At 45.9% G+C, this 23568-nt stretch overlaps 2 protein-coding genes across 2 annotated transcripts; one reads left to right on the top strand and one right to left on the bottom strand.

The window, feature by feature from the left end:
* The first annotated feature begins 12058 nt into the window (after positions 1-12058).
* LOC125438079 lies at positions 12059-16563 on the top strand. Its single transcript, XM_048506254.1, has 5 exons — positions 12059-12982; positions 13492-13539; positions 15059-15121; positions 15345-15437; positions 15604-16563. The coding sequence occupies exons 1-5, from the start codon at positions 12427-12429 to the stop codon at positions 16419-16421; spliced, it is 1578 nt and encodes a 525-aa protein (XP_048362211.1). The 5' UTR covers positions 12059-12426; the 3' UTR covers positions 16422-16563.
* Positions 16564-17679: 1116 nt separating this feature from the next.
* Positions 17680-21603, bottom strand: LOC125438153. Its single transcript, XM_048506383.1, has 4 exons — positions 20262-21603; positions 19976-20059; positions 18874-18975; positions 17680-17835 (listed from the first exon to the last, which is right to left on the bottom strand). The coding sequence occupies exons 1-4, from the start codon at positions 20896-20898 to the stop codon at positions 17693-17695; spliced, it is 966 nt and encodes a 321-aa protein (XP_048362340.1). The 5' UTR covers positions 20899-21603; the 3' UTR covers positions 17680-17692.
* Positions 21604-23568: the final 1965 nt, after the last annotated feature.

Below are 23568 nucleotides of genomic sequence, written 5' to 3' on the forward strand. Positions count from 1 at the left end.
CTTGGAGATTGGGAGAAGTCCCAGCAGATGGGAGGAGACTAAATGTTGTAGCACTTAATAGGGAATACCATAATCATTAAAAGTCAACATGGGTTTCTCAAAAACAGGTCATGCCAGACTGAACTTATCTCTTTTTTTGATAGCATAATAAGCTTGGTAAATGAAGGAAATGCTGTGGATGTAGCACAGCTTGATTTCAGTAAGACCTTTGACAAGGTTGCCCATGATATTCTTGCAAAAACGCTAGTAAGATGGGGGCTAGATAATGCTACTGCTAGGTGGATTTATAATTGATTGACCAAGGCCCCTTCCGCACATGCAGAATAATGCACTTTCAATCCACTTTCACAATTGTTTATAAGTGGATTTTGCTATTCCACACAGCTGCAAAGTACATTGAAAGTGTATTGAAAGTGTATTATTCTGCATATGTGGAAAGGGCCTGACTGAACCCAAAGCTTGGGCACACCACACCATTGGGCTCACCAATAGCTTGGGCACACCACTGATTTAGAGCTCTTCATTCAGAGCTCTGCCAATGTTAATGCAGATCAAAAAAATTATCAATTTGTGCATTCTGCTAGCCTATCATTTCCATTTATTACAAACTTGAAATGTGAAAGAATGAAAAAGCTTTCCTTTCTCAGTGACAGCAACAGAAAACATGTGCTTTTCCCAAGCCATATAGATCTGTGGCTTTATGGATAGTGGCACAGCTAATTACCACAAGTCAGATTTGCAATCATGCCTCAGGCATTTTTTCCTAGAAAGCCAAATAAACCACTGGGTTAGAAAATAATGAAACAATGCGAAGTGAATTTAGATTGCTTTTAACGTTCCAAAATTCAATATAAACGGCAGCACAATGTGTAATAAAGGTGATAGAAAGGGATAAGTGCATTCACTTGACAGGAAAAAATGTGGTAGGGGAAACAATAAGAAGTTATTTAATTGGAGGGTCTGAAATACTTAATGGTGTGTGCATGGGGGAAGGGATATCCAGTTATACTGATGCTTTTCACCATGATCAATTGTCAGATTAAATAAGACAGAAAGTTATAAAAATTTGGAAGGTAAAGAAACCAAATATATAAACATAGTAAATTTCCTCTTTTTTTTGCTGAGCAGCTGACCTTTTTATAGCTTTAGGAATTAACAGAGGCCCCTTCCGCACACGCAAAATAATGTGTTTTCAAACCACTTTCACAACTGTTTGCAAGTGGATTTTGCCATTCCGCACAGCTTCAAAGAGCACTGAAAGCAGTTTGGAAGTGCATTATTCTGCATATGCAGAATGAGCCAGAGAATAGGGAGAAAGTGGTGTGTACCTTTTTAAGATAGTTTTGAACCTTGTTTCAAATTAAGCTGGTTCTTGGCCTAGCCTTAAGCCCAAACAAAACAGCAGTCAAATAAAGGAATAGAAAATAGAATAAAAATTATTATTGTTAACTGTTGGTTACAATGAAAACCTAGGGTTGTAGGATGCATGCCAATTTCTACTCCAGACTTTCTTAAACAGAGAAAGGGGTTAACATTTTTCTCCATTATAGCTGGTAGGTTTTTTGGATGGGGCAAAATTAGAACAAAAATGAATTGTACCTTTAATTACCTTTTTAAATGTGGAAGTTTTCTCTTACTGTCCAGATATCTGGAGGAGAATCTCTGTTGGATCAGGAATTCCATCTCTAGGTTCATCACCAATGGGGGGGGGGGGGTTATGGAGGAGAATTAGGGATGATTCAACTGTTTGCAAAACAGTTATTAAAGAGTCAAGATCACAAGACCTCTTTTTGTGTTTTTGCATTTCACTCTATAACAAAGATGACAGATAAGGATCTGGGATGAGAAACAGTGTGAGAATGCATGTATACAGAGCATTTGCAATTCAATCTCAAATGTTTCCCCCAAAATGAACTGTGCTTCAAAGGTGCTGTTCACACTTGTTTTGAGAGGTGATTTAACATCCCTGGTAAAATATGTATTTCTCGGTAAAACCAACAGAACCATTACTGAATAACCAGTAACCCAGGACTTATGACACAGTCATGTCAAACAATCCATTTAAAAAAAATGAATGAAATGAGCTGAACCTGATTAAAATATCTGTGAACATCTCTAGAAATAAGTTGAGATCTGCAGTACCTGGGAGAGCTCCTCTCCTTAAGCAAGATAAATGTTGCTCCAAAGGCAACTGACCTCAAATGAGCACCTATATATTTTAAAGACTAAGGCCCCTTCTGCGCCTGCAGAATAATGCACTTTCAATCCACTTTCAGTGCACTTTGCAGCTGGATTTTATTGTGCAGAATAGAAAAATCCACTTGCAAACAATTGTGAAAGTGGATTGAAAGTGCATTATTCTGCATGTGTGGAAGGGGCCTGGGCCTGCTCAGTGCCCTCAGGCTTTGTCCCCTGGGTCCAAATTACACAATTTTTAAAGTTTTTGAGTTGGGGCACAGTCAGTGCATGTGCAGGTCCTGCAACTGGGCAAAAAGCAACCTCAGGTACATGAAGAAATAAAAGAAAAGTTGATTTTTACACCTCACTTTTCTCTACCTTTAAAGAATCTCAAAGTGACTTGCAATCATTCCCCCACCCCACAACAGACACTTAGGTGGAGCTAAAAGAGTTCTGAGAGAACTTTGACAAGCACAGGTCACCAGGGGCGAATCTAGGCAAACTGGCGCCCAGGGACAAAATCTGAGTTTGGTGCCCCCCCACCCCCACCCCAGGTATGGACGACCACCCTCCCCCACAACGACCAAACAATGATTTTTTGCACCAGCTCACATAACACCTCCCACCACCAGCAAAACATACATGGCTTTCTCCCCACCAACTCTCTTTCCTAATTGTGTCCTCACACCAACCCTGTGAGGTAGGTTGTTAGCCTCAGAAAGAGCTCCAAGCCAGTGCAAGTGGGAATTAACTTTTAAGCATGTAAATCTCTCACAAGTCACCCCCCATCTGAAGGTTTACTAAGCAAACATCAGCATCATCTCTCACAAATCACCTCCTACCCACAGCAAAACAGGCATGGCTCTCTCCCCACCACTTTCCTAATTGTGTCCTCACACCAACCCTGTGAGGTAGGCTGCTAGCCTGAGAAACAGCTCCAAGCCAGTGCAAGTGGGAATTAACTTTTAAGCATGTAAATCTCTCACAAGTCACCCCCCCATCTGAAGGTTTACCAAGCAAACATCAGCATCATCTCTCACAAATCACCTCCTACCCCCAACAAAACATACATGGCTCCCTCCCCACCACTTTCCTAATTGTGTCCTCACACCAACCCTGTGAGGTAGGCTGCTAGCCTGAGAAACAGCTCCAAGCCAGTGCAAGTGGGAATTAACTTTTAAGCATGTAAATCTCTCACAAGTCACCCCCCATCTGAAGGTTTACCAAGCAAACGTCAGCATCATCTTCAGTTCTGCTGCTGCTTCTGGGCTCCCTGCTCAGCTTGCCTTTTCCTGTGCCTGCCGGCGCCCGGGGAGCAGGCTTCTGAGTAATGCCACACTTAATTTAAGGCGAATAAGGCATGCTGGGTTAGAGGGAGGGGAAGCGGAGCTCCCCAGTCCTGCTCCTGGGAGCCCAGTGGGACTTCTCCCCTGCCCCCTGGACACTCCAGGCCACCGTACAGAGTGGGCGGGGCTACGACAGGCACTGGGAGCAGTCTGCTGCTTCAGTGCCTGCTTTCTAGGGCTTGCTCAATCCCTCACTGTGTAGGAGGATGTTTTGGCGCCCCCCCACGTGACCTTAATCGATGCGCCCAGGGACAAGGGGTACCCCATGTCCCTAGGCAGGAACGCCAGTGCAGGTCACCTAGCTGGCTGCATGTAGAGGAGTGGGAAAAACAAACCTGGGTCACCACAGAAGAGTTTGCCTCTCATGTGGAGTGAGGCAGTGAGGAATCAAACACAGTCTTCCAGGTTAGAGTCCACCACACTTAGACACTACACCACGCTGGGAAATGGTCTGTGTGTTTGTGTGTGGGGGGGGGCGGAAGTGACATAGACCCTGTTCCCTCAGGCCATGCTCACAATCCAAACTGGGCCTCATAGCACTTGAGGAAGTAAATTCCCCACAGCTTTTATGTGGCTGCAGGGAAAGCAAGTCAGGGCAGGAAAAGCTGACTTGCTTCCTTTAACAACATATCGTGCAATTTGGCCTTTAATGGAGACAACTTGATTGCTACCAGGGAAGTCTGTGATGTGGCAGGAAATGTTGTATTCTAGCACCCCTAGATGGAATCCAGAGCCAAAATACCCCTCCTGCCTTTTGACCTAGGACAGTGGTGGTGAACCTTTGGCACTCCAGATGTTATGGACTACAATTCCCATCAGCCCCTGCCCGCATAGCCAATTAGCCATGCTGGAAGGGCCTGATGGGAATTGTAGTCCATAACATCTGGAGTGCCAAAGGTTCGCCACCATGGACCTAGGAGTTTATAAAGGAGTAAGAATAATCAGGCAGGCAATGAAATGACTGAACTGTGAATTCTGGTTTCCCCATGAGGAGTGTGAACCCTGGAATCCTTAGAAACAGAGACTGGAAATGTTATCTTTCTCTGTGTCCCTTTTTCCTCTGTTGTGTTTTCCCTCAATCCCTGGGGCAGATGGTACCTTTGGTATTCCTGGAAATGAGCCACATCTGATGATGTCTCTGGGTGCTGAAATTATTATCAAAGGCATTTGGACATTGGGACACAGCAAACAAGCAGGCCCAATTTAAATTAGAGTCCCATGCTGATATAACTTCTTCCACTATGTGGTCTATACTGCTCAGGCTTACAGGTCCATTGGTTTGAATATGGTGCATGCTGAGTTTGGCACTGTGTGGCTTGCAGACTCAACCAAGTGCATCCAATCTGTTCCCCATTCACTCTCTGGCAACTTTAGCCTGGGCAGACACCATTTATCAGTAAATGTGTTCCATAGCCTAAAAATGCACATAAATATTAGCGCTTAATGCATGATTGTGCTTGAAATTTACATATTTTCAAGGTGATGCATGAGACTTCAGCAAAAGAAAGCTCCTTAATTATAATTACACCTTTCACTTTCCCCTCATCATTTCAATTACTAAAATAAAATAAAAATAAGCTTCAAATTGGAAAACAGTGAAGTTTGTTGTGGATTCAGAAAGAAAAGTTCAAGATATGAAGCCAAGTATAAAGTGAGGTAGCATCACTCTTTTCCGTTCATAGAGTTTCTACTATGACACTTGTTTATGTCTGGTCTCCACATATGACATACTGCTTAAAACCATCCTGACTCAATCCAAGGTAAACAGCTTTGTGAATTATTGATATGATTCGTTCTGGGTTTACAATTAAACTTAGCATCACTGTATTTGTTATACAGCTGTAGAATCTTGTTTGTAGTAAGCAATTGCATTTAATTCCAGGTTGGCACAGGTACTGGTATAATAAATACATTTACAAATATGATTTCTAGCTGTGTGCATCACATTTCTTTCTGTGTGTATACATGTAAAACACCTTTATGGCTGCACATAAAAAGCATAGGTCAGGATCCAAAAGGCCATATAATTAGCTCTGCAGGTCCAAATTGGTTCTCCATTCATTTTTTTTACATTACATGAAAACATGAAGCTGTCTTAAACTGAATCAAACCCTAGGTCTATCAAGACCAGGCTATTCTGACCACCAGCAGCTGTCCATTGTCTCAGGCTGAGGTTTTCCACATCACCTTTTAATGGATCCTTTTAAGAGGAGATGTTTGGGTTTGAACCAGGGACCTTCTGAATGCAAAGCAGACACTTTATCACAGAGCCACAGCCCCTCTCCATTCCCCATACCAAGTGACATATTACTTTTGAAACTGAGGGCCATAGCACAGTTGCCTATAGTTTAATAAGGAATGCAAACCAGTTCACATGGCAATTGTTTTTGTTATAGAGTCAAGGTCCTCCTAGATATGAGATTCCATAGATAAAATAAAATAAATAGAGCTCAGATGGATAGAATGAACATTTATCACATCAATTCCTGCAGTTTTCTTCAATAGATTTATATAAGAATCTCAGCTTACCATCATGTGGAAAAAATTTGCAGTGGGCTAGATCCCACCAGTTTTTCTGCTATAACAAGGAGAGACCATTTGTTTGATTCCCCTTGTCACTACAGCTCCATCAACAGTTTTATCATGCAATCCTCATGGGGACAAAATGAGATCCTCCTCCCTCTTTCAACAACAGAAAAACCTGTTGGATCCACCCCAGTATGGACCATTTTGAGAAGATGATAGACGTTTGTGAGCCAATTCACATGACAGTACTTTTTATGTCATAGAATCAAGCTACCCTCATATATGAGATTCCATGAATAAAATAAAATATATGGAGCTTACATGGAAAGGATAAACTCCATGGATAGAATAATGGGAGGTTTCCATCTCCCAAGTGGACACCAGTAAGTTTCATGTCTACAACCACTACTTCATTTCCTCAAAGTTGGCAGTGCACAAACAGGAGGTGGGTGTTTGTGTGATCATTTTGCTCTTATAAAAAGTAGATTATTAAGTGCAAATCCAAAAAATGAACAGCTTTAATATATTTGCCATTATTGACCATTCTTGATGTTACTCCATGGGTTAGTAATAATCTGGTGCTTACACAGGGAATTTTTACTTTTTCAAACCTGGAAAAATTGCAATGGATCAGAAGAAAAGGTTCCAGCCAATCCTAAACCTTTACAGGTTAACTCTGATGAACTGTGGAGAAATTAATGTGTTATACCATGTGCATCTTTATTTAGATTGGTAAGGAAAGGTATTGGTTATGATTCTGTGTTATCTTGAACACAGAAATATTTTTGGTTGTGAATGGGAAGAGGTTTCTAAAATAATAAAACAGATTCTCAGCCACTGCAAAGTGCAAACTGCTCTTAAATTAATTTCACCCCAGTCTATGTTGTGTGGTCCTAATGATAATATTTATTAGAGTTACTGGATTAAAGAATTTAGCACAGAAAAGCAACTTGACTCAGCATACTTTTTCAAGATTGTTTTACATGGAAAGCTTACAGGCACTTAGAAGTTCCTGTTGTTCTCCAAAAGCTGCTCATTCTTATAAATGTTCCCAATGTAGCAAAAATATAAATACAGCAATAAAAGCAGTTTGACAGGGGAATGTAGAATAGCTTAATACAGCCCTATGTCATCAGGTCTTGGAAGATGGGTAGGGTTGGTACTTGGATGGGAGACCATTGAAGAAGATATTGTAGAGGAAGACAATGGAAGACAATGGCAAATGTTTATTGTGGTTGATAGTTATTGTTGAATTTGATTTTGATATGGATTTCTTGTAATTTTTAATTATGTATGTCAGCAAACCTGAGCTTGGCCTTTGGTTGGGAAAGGGTAGGATAGCAAATTTAATACAATAAAATAAAAATCATCCACCTCTTCTCATTCACTTTGAAAACCCTGAGGGGGTCACCATAAGTCTGCTATGATTTCATGGCACTTTACTCATACAAACCTGTGATGGAACTTTTGTTTAAAAAATCTCTTCATGTATCTCATCAGCTTGTTCTTGGACATCCTGAAAGCTGGCATCTATATCTTTTCTTAATTTTTATCTCCTGCAGGTCACAACAGTGCTGTTTTTAAGGTGGTAGTACTTATATACAAGGTTGTACCAATTCCCACTGATTCACCCCTTAGGATTTGGGTGAGCCTCCTGAAAGAGTCAGTAGTGGTGAGTGCTACCATAAAAAAGGCCCTGATTCATAACCTTTCTAACAAAAATCTAACAGAAGAAGATAGAAATTTTGAAATTGGACTTTCTAACCCTTTCTTTCTGAGGCCGGAGAGAGCTCAGCAGGAGTTTGGCATCAAGTTAAATCAAACCATTGACACACCAATGCATGCAAATCTTTTTAAAGGCCACTTTCTTGACTTGAGTATATACTGAAAAGTACTGCCAATGAAAAATATAAATCACATACCAGATCAAAGAAATGAAATATTTTATTGTGCCCAGAAGTGCAGAGGTTCCATCTGGTGAATAACCACAGGACACGTCTTGGAATTAAAATGTGCCACAGCCCTTTTTATTGAGGCAGAAGCTGGGCAAGCAAGAGGAGCAGATCTGGCAGCCGGTCAGCACCCCTAGCTGACCCCGGCACCAACCCCAATCCATATTGGGGAGGACAGAATGGTACTTGGCCACTGGGGCACCTGCCCTTTGTGGCCCCCTTACTGCTGGGGTGTCGGACTCGATTGCAGAGGCCTCCATGGCATGCGCCATGAGCCCACCCTACCCCAAACCTCTTATGGAGGCCTCCAATGTGGGGAGGTCCGGTGTGCAAGCTCAGCGTCCCCATAAGGATGCACTCCTCTGCCCAAACCGCCAAGGCTGCAACAAAGTAAGCAGCAAAAAACCCTGCCCAAATAGGGAGGGTGGGTCAGTCAGTTTGCTCCAGGCGTCGAAGAAGGCCGGAGCAATCATGTGCTGCCTAATATATAGGGAGCGTGCTCCACCCCTTCAACTCACGCATATCACGCGATCAGGGCGGGTGTGGCTTGGCCACCCAGCTGGCCCAGGGCACGCGTGCTCACTGCTCCAGAGCTCACAATGTGCCCTGCCCCCTGTCGCAATTACGGCCTAGCTGATTCTAGTGCCGTTATTTATACTGCAGCACGTCTCTGATATTTTAGAAGAAAATTCTTAATTCCAACAAACTAGTTCCACAGAAGCTCAACATCTACAGTCATGTTACTAAGAAGTTTAAGGAGAAGATATGCTGTTTTAGTCATTTATCTATTTCAAATAGTTTATCTTCAAACATGGAATGCATTTTATACCATCCATAGTTTTATTGCATTGTTTGCCTGTTCTGCAATCTCACTTTATTGCATGTACTATATAGTTTTTCTTGTATATTCCACAATTGTGTAATGGGAGGTAAATTGCTTTGTTATATAAATGTTACTTTTTATGGCATAGTTTTTACTTGTGTAATCCACCTTGAGTCTTAGCAAGAATAGAGGACTATAAATGAAGCAAAATAAACCTTCCAATGCATCCAGACCTCAGTATAATGCCCCCTTTGATAACTTCTCTCATCTTTCTCTCTCTCTTGTTTAAAAATCCTATACACATTCTAAACATATTAATAAAACTGAGGTAGGGTTTTGACCCTGGAAGATTTTCTACGAAGTAACCTAAGAGTGGTATGTTCTGTGTTCTTCAGTCTAGCAAATGTATTTTTGATGTACAGAGAAAATGACACTGTCTTTAACATTTGCGGAATGTACTGAATAAAATGAGGAGGTGTCATCTTAAATTATTCCTTTTCAATTGACTCCTGATTGTATCTCCTCACAGGCATAGACAGTGGAATGTCCTGGGATTATATTTATACTTGGCAACTTTCTCCTTAGCAAGGTTCATCTATGTCTAGCAGGTGTGCTTTTCTTAGCATGAAAATGGGGAAAGTTTGTTGAACTTTCCTATGTAAAATATATGCCCAATAGCTGTGCAAATGCTGAAACTGTTAAATCCTGAAAACATTTGGTTGCAAATCTAATGGATTAATTATACCATGCAGGCTAATTGTAACAACACAAATGAGGAAATTCAAAATCCCTTTGAGGGGAAAAAAAGTCACATTTGTGCCAAAGGAAAATGTACACCCAAAAGCTACAACTGATAGTTTTCCTAATATTTGAGGTGTCTGGTTAATTTCAATGAGGGAGTTCGAAAATTCCTCTATAAAAAGACAGGCCCTGCTACTCCATAGTGATCAACTGAGAACTGCAGGCAAAGGTGTTTTCACACAATCGAAATAAGCAACTATCATATTCTATAACCAGAGAGAGAGGGAGAGAGTGTGTGCAGCAGGGGTTTCCAGATTGCAGGGGGAAGAGAACAGGCACTACATTTTCCCCCATCCAGTCACAGCTGACCTATGGCGACTCTGTGGGGTTTTCAAGGCAAGAGATGTTCAACACTGGTTTGCCATTGCTTACTTCCACGTCACCACCCAGGTATTCCTTGGAGGTCTCCGATCCAAATACCAACCAGGGCTGATTCTGCATTTGTCCACACGACACTATAGAAGTCAGAGCACCATACCAGTGGCGGTTTGATCAGAGAAGATGAAGCTGTGTGGCCTGGTCTGGTAGATCTTGTTCCTAACAGTGTGTAACAGACTTCCCTCTGAGATACACCTCTGAAGATGCCAGCCACAGATGCAGGCGAAACATTAGGAACAAGATCTACCAGACCACAGCCACACAGCCTGGAAAACCCACAACTAGTTGAATCTGGCTGTGAAAGCCTTCGACAATATAAAGAAGATGAAGATCAGGAGGCCATTTGGAGGAGCTCTCTTAAATACAAATGGTCCAAACTGTTTTAAAGTTTTAAAGGCTAGAGCTGCGCTTGAACTTTATTGTATAATAGAACAATTTTTTTTTTTTTGTCAGGGTTGTAACCTATAACAAATATGAACAATGGTAGTCAATGTACTTATTTAACAAATAATAATAATTATACACATGTTCCTCTCAGTTTGAACTTCACACGAGAAATGTTGGGATGCAGTGGTTCCCATTACTGGTGACAAATCCTGTAATATAAGGAGAAGAGATAAACTGGCCCAAGAATATTTCATTAACAAATTTTCAGGGAAGATTTCCTAAGGAAGATTATTGTCACCTCCACAAAGCTAGCCATTTCCTTGCAGACACTTTAGCAGGGAAATGAATGAGAGATATTTATTTTTATACAGTACTGTTGTTATATGTGAGAAGTGTGTGCAGTAATTCCATTTTTACAGAAAATGCCATGTAATTACTTTACACCCCTGTACATCAAACTATATAGCGCTGTCCAGGTTAATAGGATTTCTTTATGCTAATCACCAGCACTCTCATTAGCTCTTTGAAATGCCTGTTCTTTTAATGTGTGTAATTGCAGTTCCAAATATAACTAATCGCTGTCTTGCTAATCGCAAAAGGAATTGCAGACAAGAAGAACCACTGTAAATGTGCAGAGTTTGAAAACGTATCTTAAGACATGGATAGATAATGTAAACTCTGCCCATGAAATGGGGCTCCTAGGGTTGCCAATTTTGGATTGGGACATTCCTGGAGATTAAAGGGCAGCGTTCATGGAAGGCAGGGTTTGAGCAGGGAAGGGAATAATATCGTAGCATCTCGCTTCCAAAGCAGCCATTTTCTCCAGGGGAATTGACCTCTGAGGCTTGTAGCTAGTTGCTATTCCAGGAGATTATTATTATTCCTGGTGGTAATCAATGGTTTGGCCTACAACTTTTTATATGGCCCTTGGGTGGCAGATGGGGAAGGGCAAGAGAAGCTTCGTGCATGCATCTTGAAGAGGCAGACATTGTTCTTAGTCCTTGGATTTAATGTATCTGCCACAACTAAACTGAAAGTCAAAATTTGGGTGTTTGAGAAGGCACATTACCCTCCCAAAGACCCAATACCAGATTTGCAACTGCAGTCCGATGAGGAAAATGCGGTAAACATTCATTCCTTTGCCTCCTCTTGCAGCTATATTTGGTAACAATGGCCATGTCCTGAAATGTGTTACTCTCCACCTCTGAGTACTCAGCTTTAAATTTTAAAAACAGTTTTTCTAGCCTTTTAACAGCTCAATCTAGGGGGTGCTGCAATGCCACATTGGCCCCAAAAGGCTTTCAAGGAGCGTGGGAAGGTAATAAAATAAAAAAGAACTCCCCGTTCGTTTCCCCACTTTATAAAATAACGTCAAGGCAAACCGCGCTCCTTTGATACAGGGGGTCACTATCCACTCACCATAAGCCGCGGGGTCACCTCTTTAAAAGCCACGGGGGTCCTGGACGCTCCCCACATCTCCGGCGCTCACTGCGCGGCTGCCAGGGATTTACCTCTCTCCCGCCTCCTGGCCGCGCGGCAAATTAGCTCCTCTAAACAGAGCAACTTTTTTAAAAACCCCGCGGGTGCCGCGGGGTTGTGGGGAACCTCGGCTGTTTGCGCGCGGCTGATTCGCTGTGACGCGCAGCTCACGGCCAATCAGGGAACAGGGAGCGCCATCTTGTTAAGTGGGGGTGTCCCCGTCTAAGTGCGCGTAGTGATGACGTGGGCACGTATCGACACCCATTGCACTTTCGCGGAAACTGAGAAGTGTGCACAACAAGACGTCTCAACATTTCTTTTTTCTTGCTCGAGCTCCACGGTTGTGCGGGTTTGCAGTGCCCATTCAAGACGCAGCCGGTTCTAACGGAGTGCGTTTTTCGTTTCGTTTTTCTTTCATTTTCCTGGCCGACATATTTGCTTTCATTTCGATCTCGCGCGCTGCGCATGCGTGAATTTTCATTTCTGTTTTCCGCCATTGCAGCTCGGACGCACGTGTCTACGAGGCTTTGAGAAAACTTCTCGACGTGCGTGAATTATGCAGAATTCCGGGGGAGCCTCCGTTGCCACATCAGCCAATTCAGATAAGCAGACGGGTGGGCGCGGTGTGGCGTGGCGCGAAGCGGAAACTAGGGATCTCATCAGTATCTGGGGGGAGGAGGCGGTCCAGAGTGCATTGCAAAAAACGCACAAGAATATGGATGTTTTCGTGTCGGTGGCCTCGCAGATGCGTGGCATGGGCCACAATAGGTCGGCGGTGGAGTGCAGAACGAAAGCCAAGGGCTTGAAGAGAGATCTTAAAAAATGCAAGCAACACAATTCCATCTCTGGGAATGCCAGGAAAACCATCCCTTTCTACAGTGAACTGGACCGCATTTTTGCTAATGATAAGTCCGTTAATAACGATGATCCCTATAGAGCGGCGGAGTGCGTTTATGTCAGCCGCAGAGCTCCTTCTGCTGCAGAAACATCGCATGCATCACTGGGGGCCACACAGAGAACGGATGTGGTGGCAACGCAAAGCTCACGCAGGACTTTGATGACAATAAATGAGATGGACATTCGCCCACAAAGTCCATCTTTGCTGGAATCCGGTGAGTGAAGTCTGACAGGTGCTTTTTTTTTTAGTGTTGGTGTTTATTTTCTGGGTTTATTTCTGATATCTCCATTAGGGATTCTGCAAACACGTTGGCGAGAGATGCTCAAGGTGAGTGCGTGTTGCAGGAGCTGACGTGGCCTCCCAGAAAGGAGATAAGAAGGCCGCTGAAGCACAGGCTTTGTGCACTGCATTGGCAAAAAAACCAAAGGAATGGATGCCGGGCATGCAGTGCACAATCATCCTGAAACGAAAGATTCTCAGTCAGACAAACCCTCCCTTGTCAACGGTCTCCAACTATCGGTAAAGGGGCGCCCAGTCAGCAAAATGTTAATGCTTCTAGCCACAATCCACCGCCGCAAGGCATTTTTTCCAAACTTCTGATTCTGAGAATTCCTTGCCCGTTCAGAACTGCGCTGGCATGGTCTGTTGCTCTCGGCTGCCGCTGAATGGCCAATTTCTCCCCACTACGGCCTTTAAAAAAGCCGTCTTTATCCTTGATCACAGGTGCGGGCAGTCACAGCCAGGAACATCAGCTGCGGAACTTGAGAATGGGTGAGTGATCAGCGTGGTGCTGTTGAGAGACAATTGTTTTTTCCCACAGCCATGAAATGTGCTACACATTTGAATCTTCAACGACTATGGAACTTCATCGGGAGCACCTTGGGCAGCAGGTTGGGCGGGGGTGGCCATTGCGGGCTGCCGCATCCAGCTTTGGCTTTTGCTCTCTGTAGGGTGCAGTCTGAAAACATTCAGTGTCTCATCAGGAGGCCGCCCCGCTGTAGATTTGTGCTACAGCTTTGAGTGTCCGTAACTTTGGCCCCCCTGAAAAAAAAAGGACAAAACCTGGCGTGGTTTCAACAGGGCAGTTTCCTGTTGAGACACTGAAAGTTTTGCGACTGTGCCTTCAGAATTCCCCCCCCCGCCTACGGCCCCCTGCCGGGGGGCCCATTTTTTGATGTACCGGCACAGAGAGTTCAGGGCAACATCTGGTACATGTCCTAATGGAACCCCCGAAGTTTGGTGCAGTCTTGTTCAGGGGTGCCAAAGTTATGGATCCTCAAAGGTGGTGACACATCACCCATTCTTTGCTGAGGAGATGGGGGCTAGCCTTTCTTTGTCCAAACCTTTGAACACCGTGTACCACACTTTGCCAAACTTGGGGGTTGCCATCATCCTCAAACGATTCAATAGAATTTGGGTGCCAACACATCCAAAGATGCACCCCCTGAAGGGACATCATAGAAATATGCACAATATGCACAACAGATCTCTGTTCTGAATTCAGTGTTCTGCATTGCTGTCATTGTTGGCTTCTGGCAGGGGGGGGGGGCTTTCTGAAGGCACAGGCACAAAACTTTCAAGGGTTTCACCGGGAGACTGCCCTGAAGAGACCACCCCAGGTTTCTGGCAGTTTTACTCCATGTGGGCCAAATTTATGGACCCATCTCCCATTAGCTGCGACTGGAAACAATGGGGGATGGGGGCACCCCCTTTGGGAGTCCATAACTTTGGACTCTCGGGAAAAAAAAAATTCAGCAAACATGGGGGGTTGCATAAGGACGGTCTCCTGATGATATGCTGAGATTTCTGTGCCCCTCGCCCCCTAATGCTGGGTAATAGTGTATGGGTTACTGCCCAAAGGGATACGTCCTGGCACTGTGGCCTGCCTCTTGTGGCAGTGAAAGCATCAGTGTAGCTGGGCCAGGAAGCGCTGGAAGCCCTTGTGTGTTGCAGCTGTACAAAGGGGGCAGTGTTGGGGCATAGAAAGGGGAAACAGCGCACCATGCAGGCCGCAAACCGAAAACCACTAAAATTCACAAAACAATAACCGGCTCTGGGGTACCCCCCCCACCCAAGGTTAATGCACTGGGCAGCTGCCCACCTTGGCCATTGTGCATTACGCCAGTCCAGACACACGCTAGGAGGATGTTTGGCTGGTGGTGAGTTGTCAGAGAACAGCACGATTATTACACGCACGCACTTCTCAACTAGTTTTTCCACTTGCTGAATACCGATGTCATGGGGTTGTTGAGACGACATCATACATTCACTCTCCCATTCTTTACTGCAGGAGAGGATCTGGATGCCACCATGATAGATCAAGAGGCCCTTCTCGAGGAGGCAGCCCTGAGAGGTGGGTGACGCAGAAGGTAGGCTGCATTGCAGCGCCTTGACCCTAACCCTCATCATGACACCCCATGATCTCTGCACTGTTAATTTATGAGACTGACAGTTCCTGTCTCTGCGAGGCTGCATGGGCCGCTGCCAGCCAGCTCTTTCTTAACAATCATTCAGTCTCCTGCACATTCATACTTCTACACGCTTTTTCCCCTGCCTCTCCTCATGTCCACGCACAGATGATGCTGCCGGTGAATTGGTGACAGCAATGGCGGACCAGGAAGAACACCAGCCTCCTGGGGAGGACGTGCTCCCACCAGCAGCCAACACAGGTAGGGCTGAACTTGATCTTTTGTAAATCCTCTTTCTTCCCCGGTCATGGCGTGAATGTGGCCCTACGCGCCAGTCAGCCTGAAAGGCACGCTGTGCCATTTGTGCTGCATAAAATCCTCCCATCATGTGTTCACATTCTAATATGTGCTCTGTCTCACAACGCAGGACAACCCTCTGCGGCCCTGGAGGCGGAGCAAAGGGCAACAAGGCAAAGGATAAGGCTTCGACGCGTGGGGATTCTGGCAGACTTCGCGCGTGCCATAGTGGAGCAGGGAGAGGCCGAGGCCCAGGAGCGATGGGAGTCACGGCAGGAGGACAGAACTGAATCCCGTGAGAGATTTGACTCCCTGATGACAGAAATACGTAGGGGGAACAGCGCGATGGAGAGCATGGTGGACATCTTTCGCCAGCGATTTGGCAGACCAGAGCGGGTCGAAAATATATTGGAGACTCTGGTGAACCATGTGCTGAGTGGTGTGGCTGCGGGAGAACAGCATCCTCGCTCTCCGGGGTGCGCAACCGTCACGCCCTCACCTGATCGACACCTCCCAGCTGCCTCACCACACCATTTCCAAAATGTGCACAGGGAGTGTCAAGGGGAGAAGGTCAGAACCTTCGGTTTTCCATCGCGTGTTGGTTCAAATGACTGCCAAACACCACCCGATCTTGCTCCTGCCACTCCCTGCGTGAGTGCGTGTGGCTCACACGGTCGTGCCAACTCAACTCAGAATGAAAGGGAGAATAGACCACCTCTGTCACGCTCCCTCCATTTCACTGCTTCCCATGAGACCTCTCCTATCCAAGGCAAGGTGAACCAACGCGAGAGCCATGTGCTAGGGAAGAGTGGGAATGGCTTGCCAGCCAAACGTCAGTGTCTGCGGGAGCAGATGGAGCAGTCATCAGCCGGGAATGTACAGGGAAGGGAATTTGGGAGGGGGGCCATTGTCCGGACACGCAAGCAGAAACAGAAATTGGACCTCTGATGTGGCACTGTCGAGGTTGTTCAACAAGTTAGTTGTTTTCTGTTCACGGTTCATTGTTCATTTTTTTTTAACTCTCCAAAGCTTGTGGAGAACCTTTCCATGTCTGTCACCTGTGAATAAATGTGACCCTAATTGCATCTAAGCAAACCGTTCTGTGTTCCTATCGCCATGCGGCATTAATGGGTGGTGGGGAGAAAAAGCTCAAACGGGAGATTGTTTAAATGAGGTTGCGGTTGGCAGTGTGTCACACTTGTCTGGCTAAAACCTCATCATGTGAGCAGCGGTCTCACTGGGACAGGAGTTGACTCTACAAGCAATCCATGCTTAATCGCAACAGGAGGCCACGCAGAGTTGAGGGACTGTCTCCGTCACTTTCCCAAACAGGGTGGGGGGAGGCATGAGCGTTTGGAGGCTTCGACACCATCCTTCCCTGTCCCTTCTCTCCCCGGTGCATACATTTTTTCCACTATCTCCCCTTCTCTGAGTCATGACCTTTCCCCTGCCCATGGCACATTACCCCTTCTCCTGTCGTTCCATGCAAGCTTTGGGCCTTTCCCCCCCCTCTCAGTCTCTCCCTTGGCAAACAGCAACAAACTGACTGATTAGATCAATAATGTTGACCCTTTTTGAGACCGATTGCCCAAATTTCAACACAAAACGCACAAATCTATCGCACAGGGCGAATGCCGGAATTTAGCATGATCGCTGAAGTTTTACTTCTGATGGCTCAAAAGCATGCGTTAATTGGGACAAAGATTTCTGTTAGTGTGTGGCTTTGACTTGAATCTACTGCGCAACTCTCCCTTCTTCTTAGAGCTTAATCACAGGAGGGTTTAGTCATTGCCAGCAACCAGACTTACTGCGATGTAACAGATGATGATTTTGTTCTTCACGTGACAATCAGTGTGGCTAAATGCGCATACCCGGCTTGCCTACCCAGCTTCCCCGAAACTATGTCTTGTGTTCAGTGCTGATAACCAAGCTCATTGTCTCAGGCAAGGCCGGACGTTGGTGTAGGTGGGGGCTATGTTTGTGGGTGCCCACAGAGATGACTCTGGGTGCCACCTCTGGCAACCATGCCATAGGTTCACCACCACTGGATTTGCTATAACATGTAATGTGTTCCATAGGCTCCCTAATGCAGAAAACTAAAATAACACGCGATGGAATTTCTAAGTAAACAACAGCTTTATTTTTAACATTAAACATTAAACTTTAAACGTTAACACCCCACCCACCCCCTACCCCAAAAGGAGGTCCATGTTCATTATTTAATTTCCCTGCTCCATGAGCACCATGAGCCGCTCGACGGTCGCCTCCAACTCCTTGACTGTCTGCCGGAGGGTGTGCTGGTCTGCCGCCTGCTTCAGGTTGGCCTCCTCGAGGGTGCGAACACGGCGTTGTAGATCTCGAACTGGGAGAAAAAGGACAACATGGGACAGGTTAGTTGTTGATATGAGGGTCAGCTCCTGCTTTCCACCAGGCAGAATGCTCCCAAGTTACAGATGGTGGCCGGGAACAAGGCAAAGCGCATCAGTCAAGTGAAATTTTCTGTCTGTCATGCGATTAACAACAGAACGGTGCGCGCATTGCTCTCTATAGGTAATTGAAAAGGAAGGGGTATGTTCACAACTCGATGTCACCATGTTGCCACATGTTACAAACTGGCATGGTTGGGACACGCCTTTGCAGAAACCACCATTTGATGTATTCATTCTGTTTCTCCAGATACATGCCATCCAAGGATTACTATTCATTATAAGAGTCGTGAGTAATACCAATGCAAGCACTACTGGTGATCTGGTCTTTCTCTTTAAACTCCCTTTGCAAACCACTGGGAAAAAGGGTGCTCTCAAATTCCACTAGTACAAATGGGAGAGCTGGTTTTATTGTCGCCAATGTCTTTTCCCGTGCAGCATATCCTGCCACTCCCACAAGTTACGTCATCACATGTGGGAGGCAGGGAAAGAGGCGGGAGAATGTGAGCATGGGTATGCAAACAGAGAGCTCTGTGTTCTACGCAGCACTACGTGAGAGTGACATGGCATGCACGGGCTCCATCGTGGCACTGACAAGAGACAATCTGCAGAAAGCGAAGCTCCATCACTGTTTGCTCAGAAGGCCAATTGTCAGGCAGTCAGAGGGCAGCGTGGACATTGATGGCAAACTGCAGCTTTTCATAAAATTACCATTGCTATCACACGGGATCTACTGGGGTGAATGCCAGAAATGGGAACGAAGGTGCTTCACACGCTCTGCTACAGAGTGGTTGTGGGCTGTTGGCGACACCCTGGGAGCATGGTTGGGAGAAAATTGTTACCAGTTCCGTGTTTAGATTTTGGTCTGGAATTAGCCTAGAAACCAGAGCTAGCCATTTAACTCAAGTGGGTAACCTTCATCGAGTAACTTGCCTTATTTGCGGGAGAAGAATGCAAAAGAAGGGGTGACTTACTCATGAGAACCATGTTGGCAGGAGATATTCCCTCAAGGGACCCTGCAGGCCTTGGTGGCGTGGTGTATGTGGGAGCGGGTCCAGCGGTTGCCGCAGATGTTCCTGAAAAGAAGGGCGACGTGCGTAAGCTGCAGCATCACAATCACAATACACCCTTACTTGCATACGACACACAAGGGTGAATGCACAACCTTACTAAATTTAAAATAGTTACACTTTCCGCCTTATTGCACATTCTTGAATAACACTCATTTCACGGAGATAATATATGTATTTAAAATTGTTCAACCATTCCATTGTGCACGAAATTGTGAACAGATACAGTACAACCACGCCTCACAGGCATCATTAAAATATTTACAGCCTTTATATTTGCAGCCTTTATATTTCTAAAGTTGGCAACCCATCACACATTCTTTGCTGAGAAGGGGGAACCTGTTTGGAGGGCCCATAACTTTGGACCCCCTGAACCAAACTGCACCAAGGCTTGGGGGTGCCATCGTCTCCAGATGAAACCCTGAAAATTTGGTGCTGATACATCCAAGAATGCACTTCCTGCAAGAACATCACGAAAGTTGCCTTAGTTCTGCTGTAAGTTTTCTGCATTGCGGTTGCAGGCTGAGGTGGGCACATCTCTGAATGCACATTTTCAAAACTTTCATTGTCTCATCAGGAGAGCGCCCAGATGATACCTCCCAGTTGTGGTGCATTCTGGTTAAGGTGGGCTGAAGTTATGGACAGTCAAACCTGTGGCCACCATCCCCTACTCGCTCTCATTTGAAAGATTGGGGGATGGGGGAACTGACTTTGGGTTTCCATGACTTTTAACTCCCTTAACCAAACCCAAGCAAACATTGGAGGTTGCAAAAGGACAGTCTCCTGATGATATACTAGAATTTTGGTGCCACTTGCCTAAAAACTGCACCCCCTGCAGGCCAAGAATGGATACCCACTTTAAAACCCCAAAAATGAGCCCAGCATTTGAATGCCCCACACAAGGTGATGCCCCGGGGAAATGGCCACCTTGCCCAATGGTCATAACGCCATTGTGCTGAGTTCCAGTCTTGAGTGCATACTATACACAAGGGAAAAAAAAACCCACCTTCGCCAGCCACCAAGCTGGTTTCCTCCTGCTCCGCCTCCTCCTCCTCGGAGGACTGGGCAGCCTCGGTCGCCGATGGTTGGCCTGTGCAGTGACAACAGGAGACAAGGATGGCAGTGGTTACTTGAAAATGAACTTCAGGGGCAATTTCCAGACACACGTGGGCAAATGTCACTAAAAATCCAAAGTTACTGCTGGAACAGTCAAGATTATAAATTTTTGGGAAATGGGGCTGCCAAGTGTGGCAGGAGGGGAAAAGTTGGGTGTGGGTACGTGGAGTACTTACGTTCTGCGTACCTCTCCTCCTCCGAGGGCTCTCCAGCCAGGTGCCACAGCTCCTCGAACTCGAGGTAGAAGTGTGGCCTTTCTTGTGGGGGTGGTCTCCCCTGCCACCTTCTCCTCGAGTCGTAAAAATCCTTTTTCAGATTTTTCCACTTCGTGCGTGCCTGTGCAATGGTCCTCTGATAACCCCTGGCCTTCAGGGCGCGCACCACGGACCCAAATTCCTTCTTGTTGGGGAGCTTTGTAGCCCCCATGAGGAGAGGACTGATGCCAGCCTCCTTCACGGCCCCCAACATCACCATCACTTCCTGCGCCTTCCAGAATGCCCCTTTGCGCCTAAGGGCAGGGACACCTGTGGCAGCAGCCGCACGCGACATTTTCAATCGTTTTCGGCGCCACGAGAAAACGGTCGGGGGATGGAAGTGCACATGTGCGTTTGTCCGTTTGAAAAACCGCCAGGATCGGACGTCGTGACGTTCGTACGTTATGATTCCGAAATGACAACAATACATCGAGTTATGTAGACGTGTCAACATGCGAACCATGGAAGTTCCGTTGTGGAAGATTCCGCACGCGCTGCGCAGAAATGATCCATTTTCGTGTGCGGGCGGGGGTGGGGGAATGCTTGCGGGGAATGGCATTGCCCTGCAGAAAAACCACTGGTTGAATTTATTTGGGAGCAGGGAACCCGAGTGCAGAGCAATGTCGGCGGCGAGCGAAGAAGTACAAGAGGCATGCGTGCGAGCAGGCTTCCGCTTTCACTTCCGAACGCGCTTGCTGATGACGTGTTCTCGCAGCGACTGAAGCAAGGGCCTAGCAAGATCGCCCAACGACGTCTTGTGGAGACGTCTTAATTATGGGGAAAAAGGCCAAACGAATCGGCGCAGCCGGGCCGAGTGAGCAAACTAGCGAATGAATGGAATAGTAGTGGTTTTCGCTTTTTCCAGGCGACTGTTGATGACGTGTCTCAACCACAGAAAGCGCAGCGATTCTCTGCTGACGTCAGCATGTGCCGACGTCTTTAGAGAAGGGGCTAGTGTCTCTTTGATGACGCTTGCACTCACGCACGTGCGAACCAATTAAAAAAAAGGAACGTCCCAGCCAATCACACAGGAGACCCGCCCTCGGCTGGTCGCCACTTTCACGTGACTCATGACGCACACGTTTGACCGCCAATAGGAGCGCTGGAATCCCCTCATTGCAACGGCGCTCCAGCTCTTTGCTGCCTGCGCTATTTGCTGAATGGAAAATGTGTGGGGAACAAATGCCTCCGTGGTCATAAGCCACGGAGGCTTTTCAGTGCGGGGTCGCTGCGGCGTTGCAGTTCGGCGAGGTAAGTGGATAGTGACCCAGGGCTTTTGAGCGCGAGGTCTGACTCCCCACTGCAGCTTGTCCCTGTAGGAAACCTGAACTTGGCAGCCGCGAGTTCAGTCATACAACACTCCCCACACCCGTGCGTTCAGTGGTCATTGGCAGGGAGCTTCTCTGTCCTGATAGTCTGGAGTGTTGTTTTGTGGGCGGAACTTTGTAAAAAAAACAACCCTGCAATCATCGCCGAAACGTCGACATGCACAGTCATCATTGCAAATTGGACCAATGCTTTCTTTCCTTTATTTAAAAAATTGTCTCTGATTGGCTGTCGTGATGCGGCGCGAAATTTCTCAGAACACGAAAGTGCCCGCTTTCTCTTCTCTTCCATTTTTATGTGAAACCAAGGGTGAAGAACGCGGAAAGTGCCCGCTTTCTCTTCCCCTCCATTTCATTGAGAATCCCAGCGGACAAACGATGATTCTTCAGTCACAATTAACAAATTAGTTGAGTCCGTGTGCACTCAATGGGTGCAGATGGGTGATTTCTTGGTGAAAAATGGTGGAAGGAAAGGCTGCGTGCGCATCGCGCTCGCCCTGCAGTGCCCTGATTGGTCCACGTCACGATGTGCGGCGGGAAATTCAAATCCGCAGTGACCCCCGGCTTCCCCACTGCCTCGCTCTCCCCCACGGTCACGGTGGGATTTTCAGAAATGTTGCTCAACCATCCAGGGGTCGACATGACCCGCACTGAGGAGGACAGAGAGCGGCAGAGTCGGGGTCGCTGCATTGCTGCTGCTCAGGTAGTGGGGAATGCAGCAGGCCCCCGGTTTATTTGCCGCAACTACTGAGCAGCGAAAGGTGAGTGGGGAAACGACCCCGTCTGCCTGAAAAGCACCATCAGACAAAAAGAACTCATGCCACACTTTTGTAAGTTGGCGGCTGGGGGTATTCCTGGACTGAAAGCCAAGTGAAAACCAGCTAAAGTTGGCTCCATCCCCAGGAATGCCCCAGCCCACCCCTAGCTTCACTAGCAACGACTGTTATGCCAGCACAGCTCTTGAGGAGGCAGAGGCGTATCTAGGTAAAGTGGAGCCCGGGGACAAAACCTGAGTTTGCCCCCCCCATATGGGTGGCCACCCTCCCCCACCATGACCAAACAATGATTTTTTGCACCAGCTCACAAAACACCTCCCACCCCCAGCAAAACATACATGGTTCTCTCCCCACCAACTCTTTCCTAATTTCACACCAACCCTATGAGGTAGGTTATTAGCCTGAGAAACAGCTCCAAGCCAGTGCAAGTGGGCATTAATCATGTAAATCTCTCACAAATCACCCCAGCAAAACATTTACCAAACAAATGTCAGCATCATCTCTCACAAATCACCCGCTACCCCCAGCAAAACATACATGGCTCTCTTCCCACCAACTCTCTTTCCTAATTTTGTCCTCACACCAACCCTATGAGGTAGGTTATTAGCCTGAGAAACAGCTGCTTGTATTTTCGTTGTGTGTGCACAGTGACATTAAAGTTCATCTTACCTAGCTCCAAGCCAGTGCAAGTGGGTATTAAGCATATATATATGTTGCATGCCTGAGTGTGGGTTTCTATGAATTAAATGTCTAAAGTGGGGCTAACATTAGAAAGACAGGAAAAATAATAGGAAAAGCTGGTATAAAAGTAAATGAGATTAGTTTTTGTTAGAATTGCTATACATAAGGTGAAAGCAAGATGGGGTCAATTAGTTTTTTTATTTCTCTGTGTATTCTCTATTCTTTTATTTCAATTTATTATCTTATGAAATGTCATTACATGGGTTATTAGTTATGTTTGGGGCAAAAGTTGACACTATGTATTTCTTAATTGTTTCTTTTTCTATGAAGGGTGATCGGTCTACCATCTTTGTAGTTATTATAAATTTAAAAATAATTTAAAAAATAAAAATGAGGCACTATTTAATATAGCTGAAAAGGCAAAGCAGAAACAACCCTAATTTATCT

This window comes from Sphaerodactylus townsendi, linkage group LG08 (assembly GCF_021028975.2).
Source record: "Sphaerodactylus townsendi isolate TG3544 linkage group LG08, MPM_Stown_v2.3, whole genome shotgun sequence".
NCBI lineage: Eukaryota > Metazoa > Chordata > Lepidosauria > Squamata > Sphaerodactylidae > Sphaerodactylus > Sphaerodactylus townsendi.

Bases quoted from the DNA above. Each gene is read 5' to 3' on its own strand.
- LOC125438153 (XM_048506383.1), bottom strand. From the start codon at position 20,898: ATGCCATTCCCCGCAAGCATTCCCCCACCCCCGCCCGCACACGAAAAT. The intron at 18,976-19,975 runs GTGGGTTTTTTT...CCTTCTTTTCAG, and splicing joins CAGCTTGGTGGCTGGCGAAG to GAACATCTGCGGCAACCGCT. The intron at 17,836-18,873 runs GTAAGTCACCCC...TTTTTCTCCCAG, and splicing joins TGCCAACATGGTTCTCATGA to TTCGAGATCTACAACGCCGT.
- LOC125438079 (XM_048506254.1), top strand. From the start codon at position 12,427: ATGCAGAATTCCGGGGGAGCCTCCGTTGCCACATCAGCCAATTCAGAT. The intron at 12,983-13,491 runs GTGAGTGAAGTC...CCTTGATCACAG, and splicing joins TCCATCTTTGCTGGAATCCG to GTGCGGGCAGTCACAGCCAG. The intron at 15,438-15,603 runs GTAGGGCTGAAC...CTCACAACGCAG, and splicing joins CCCACCAGCAGCCAACACAG to GACAACCCTCTGCGGCCCTG.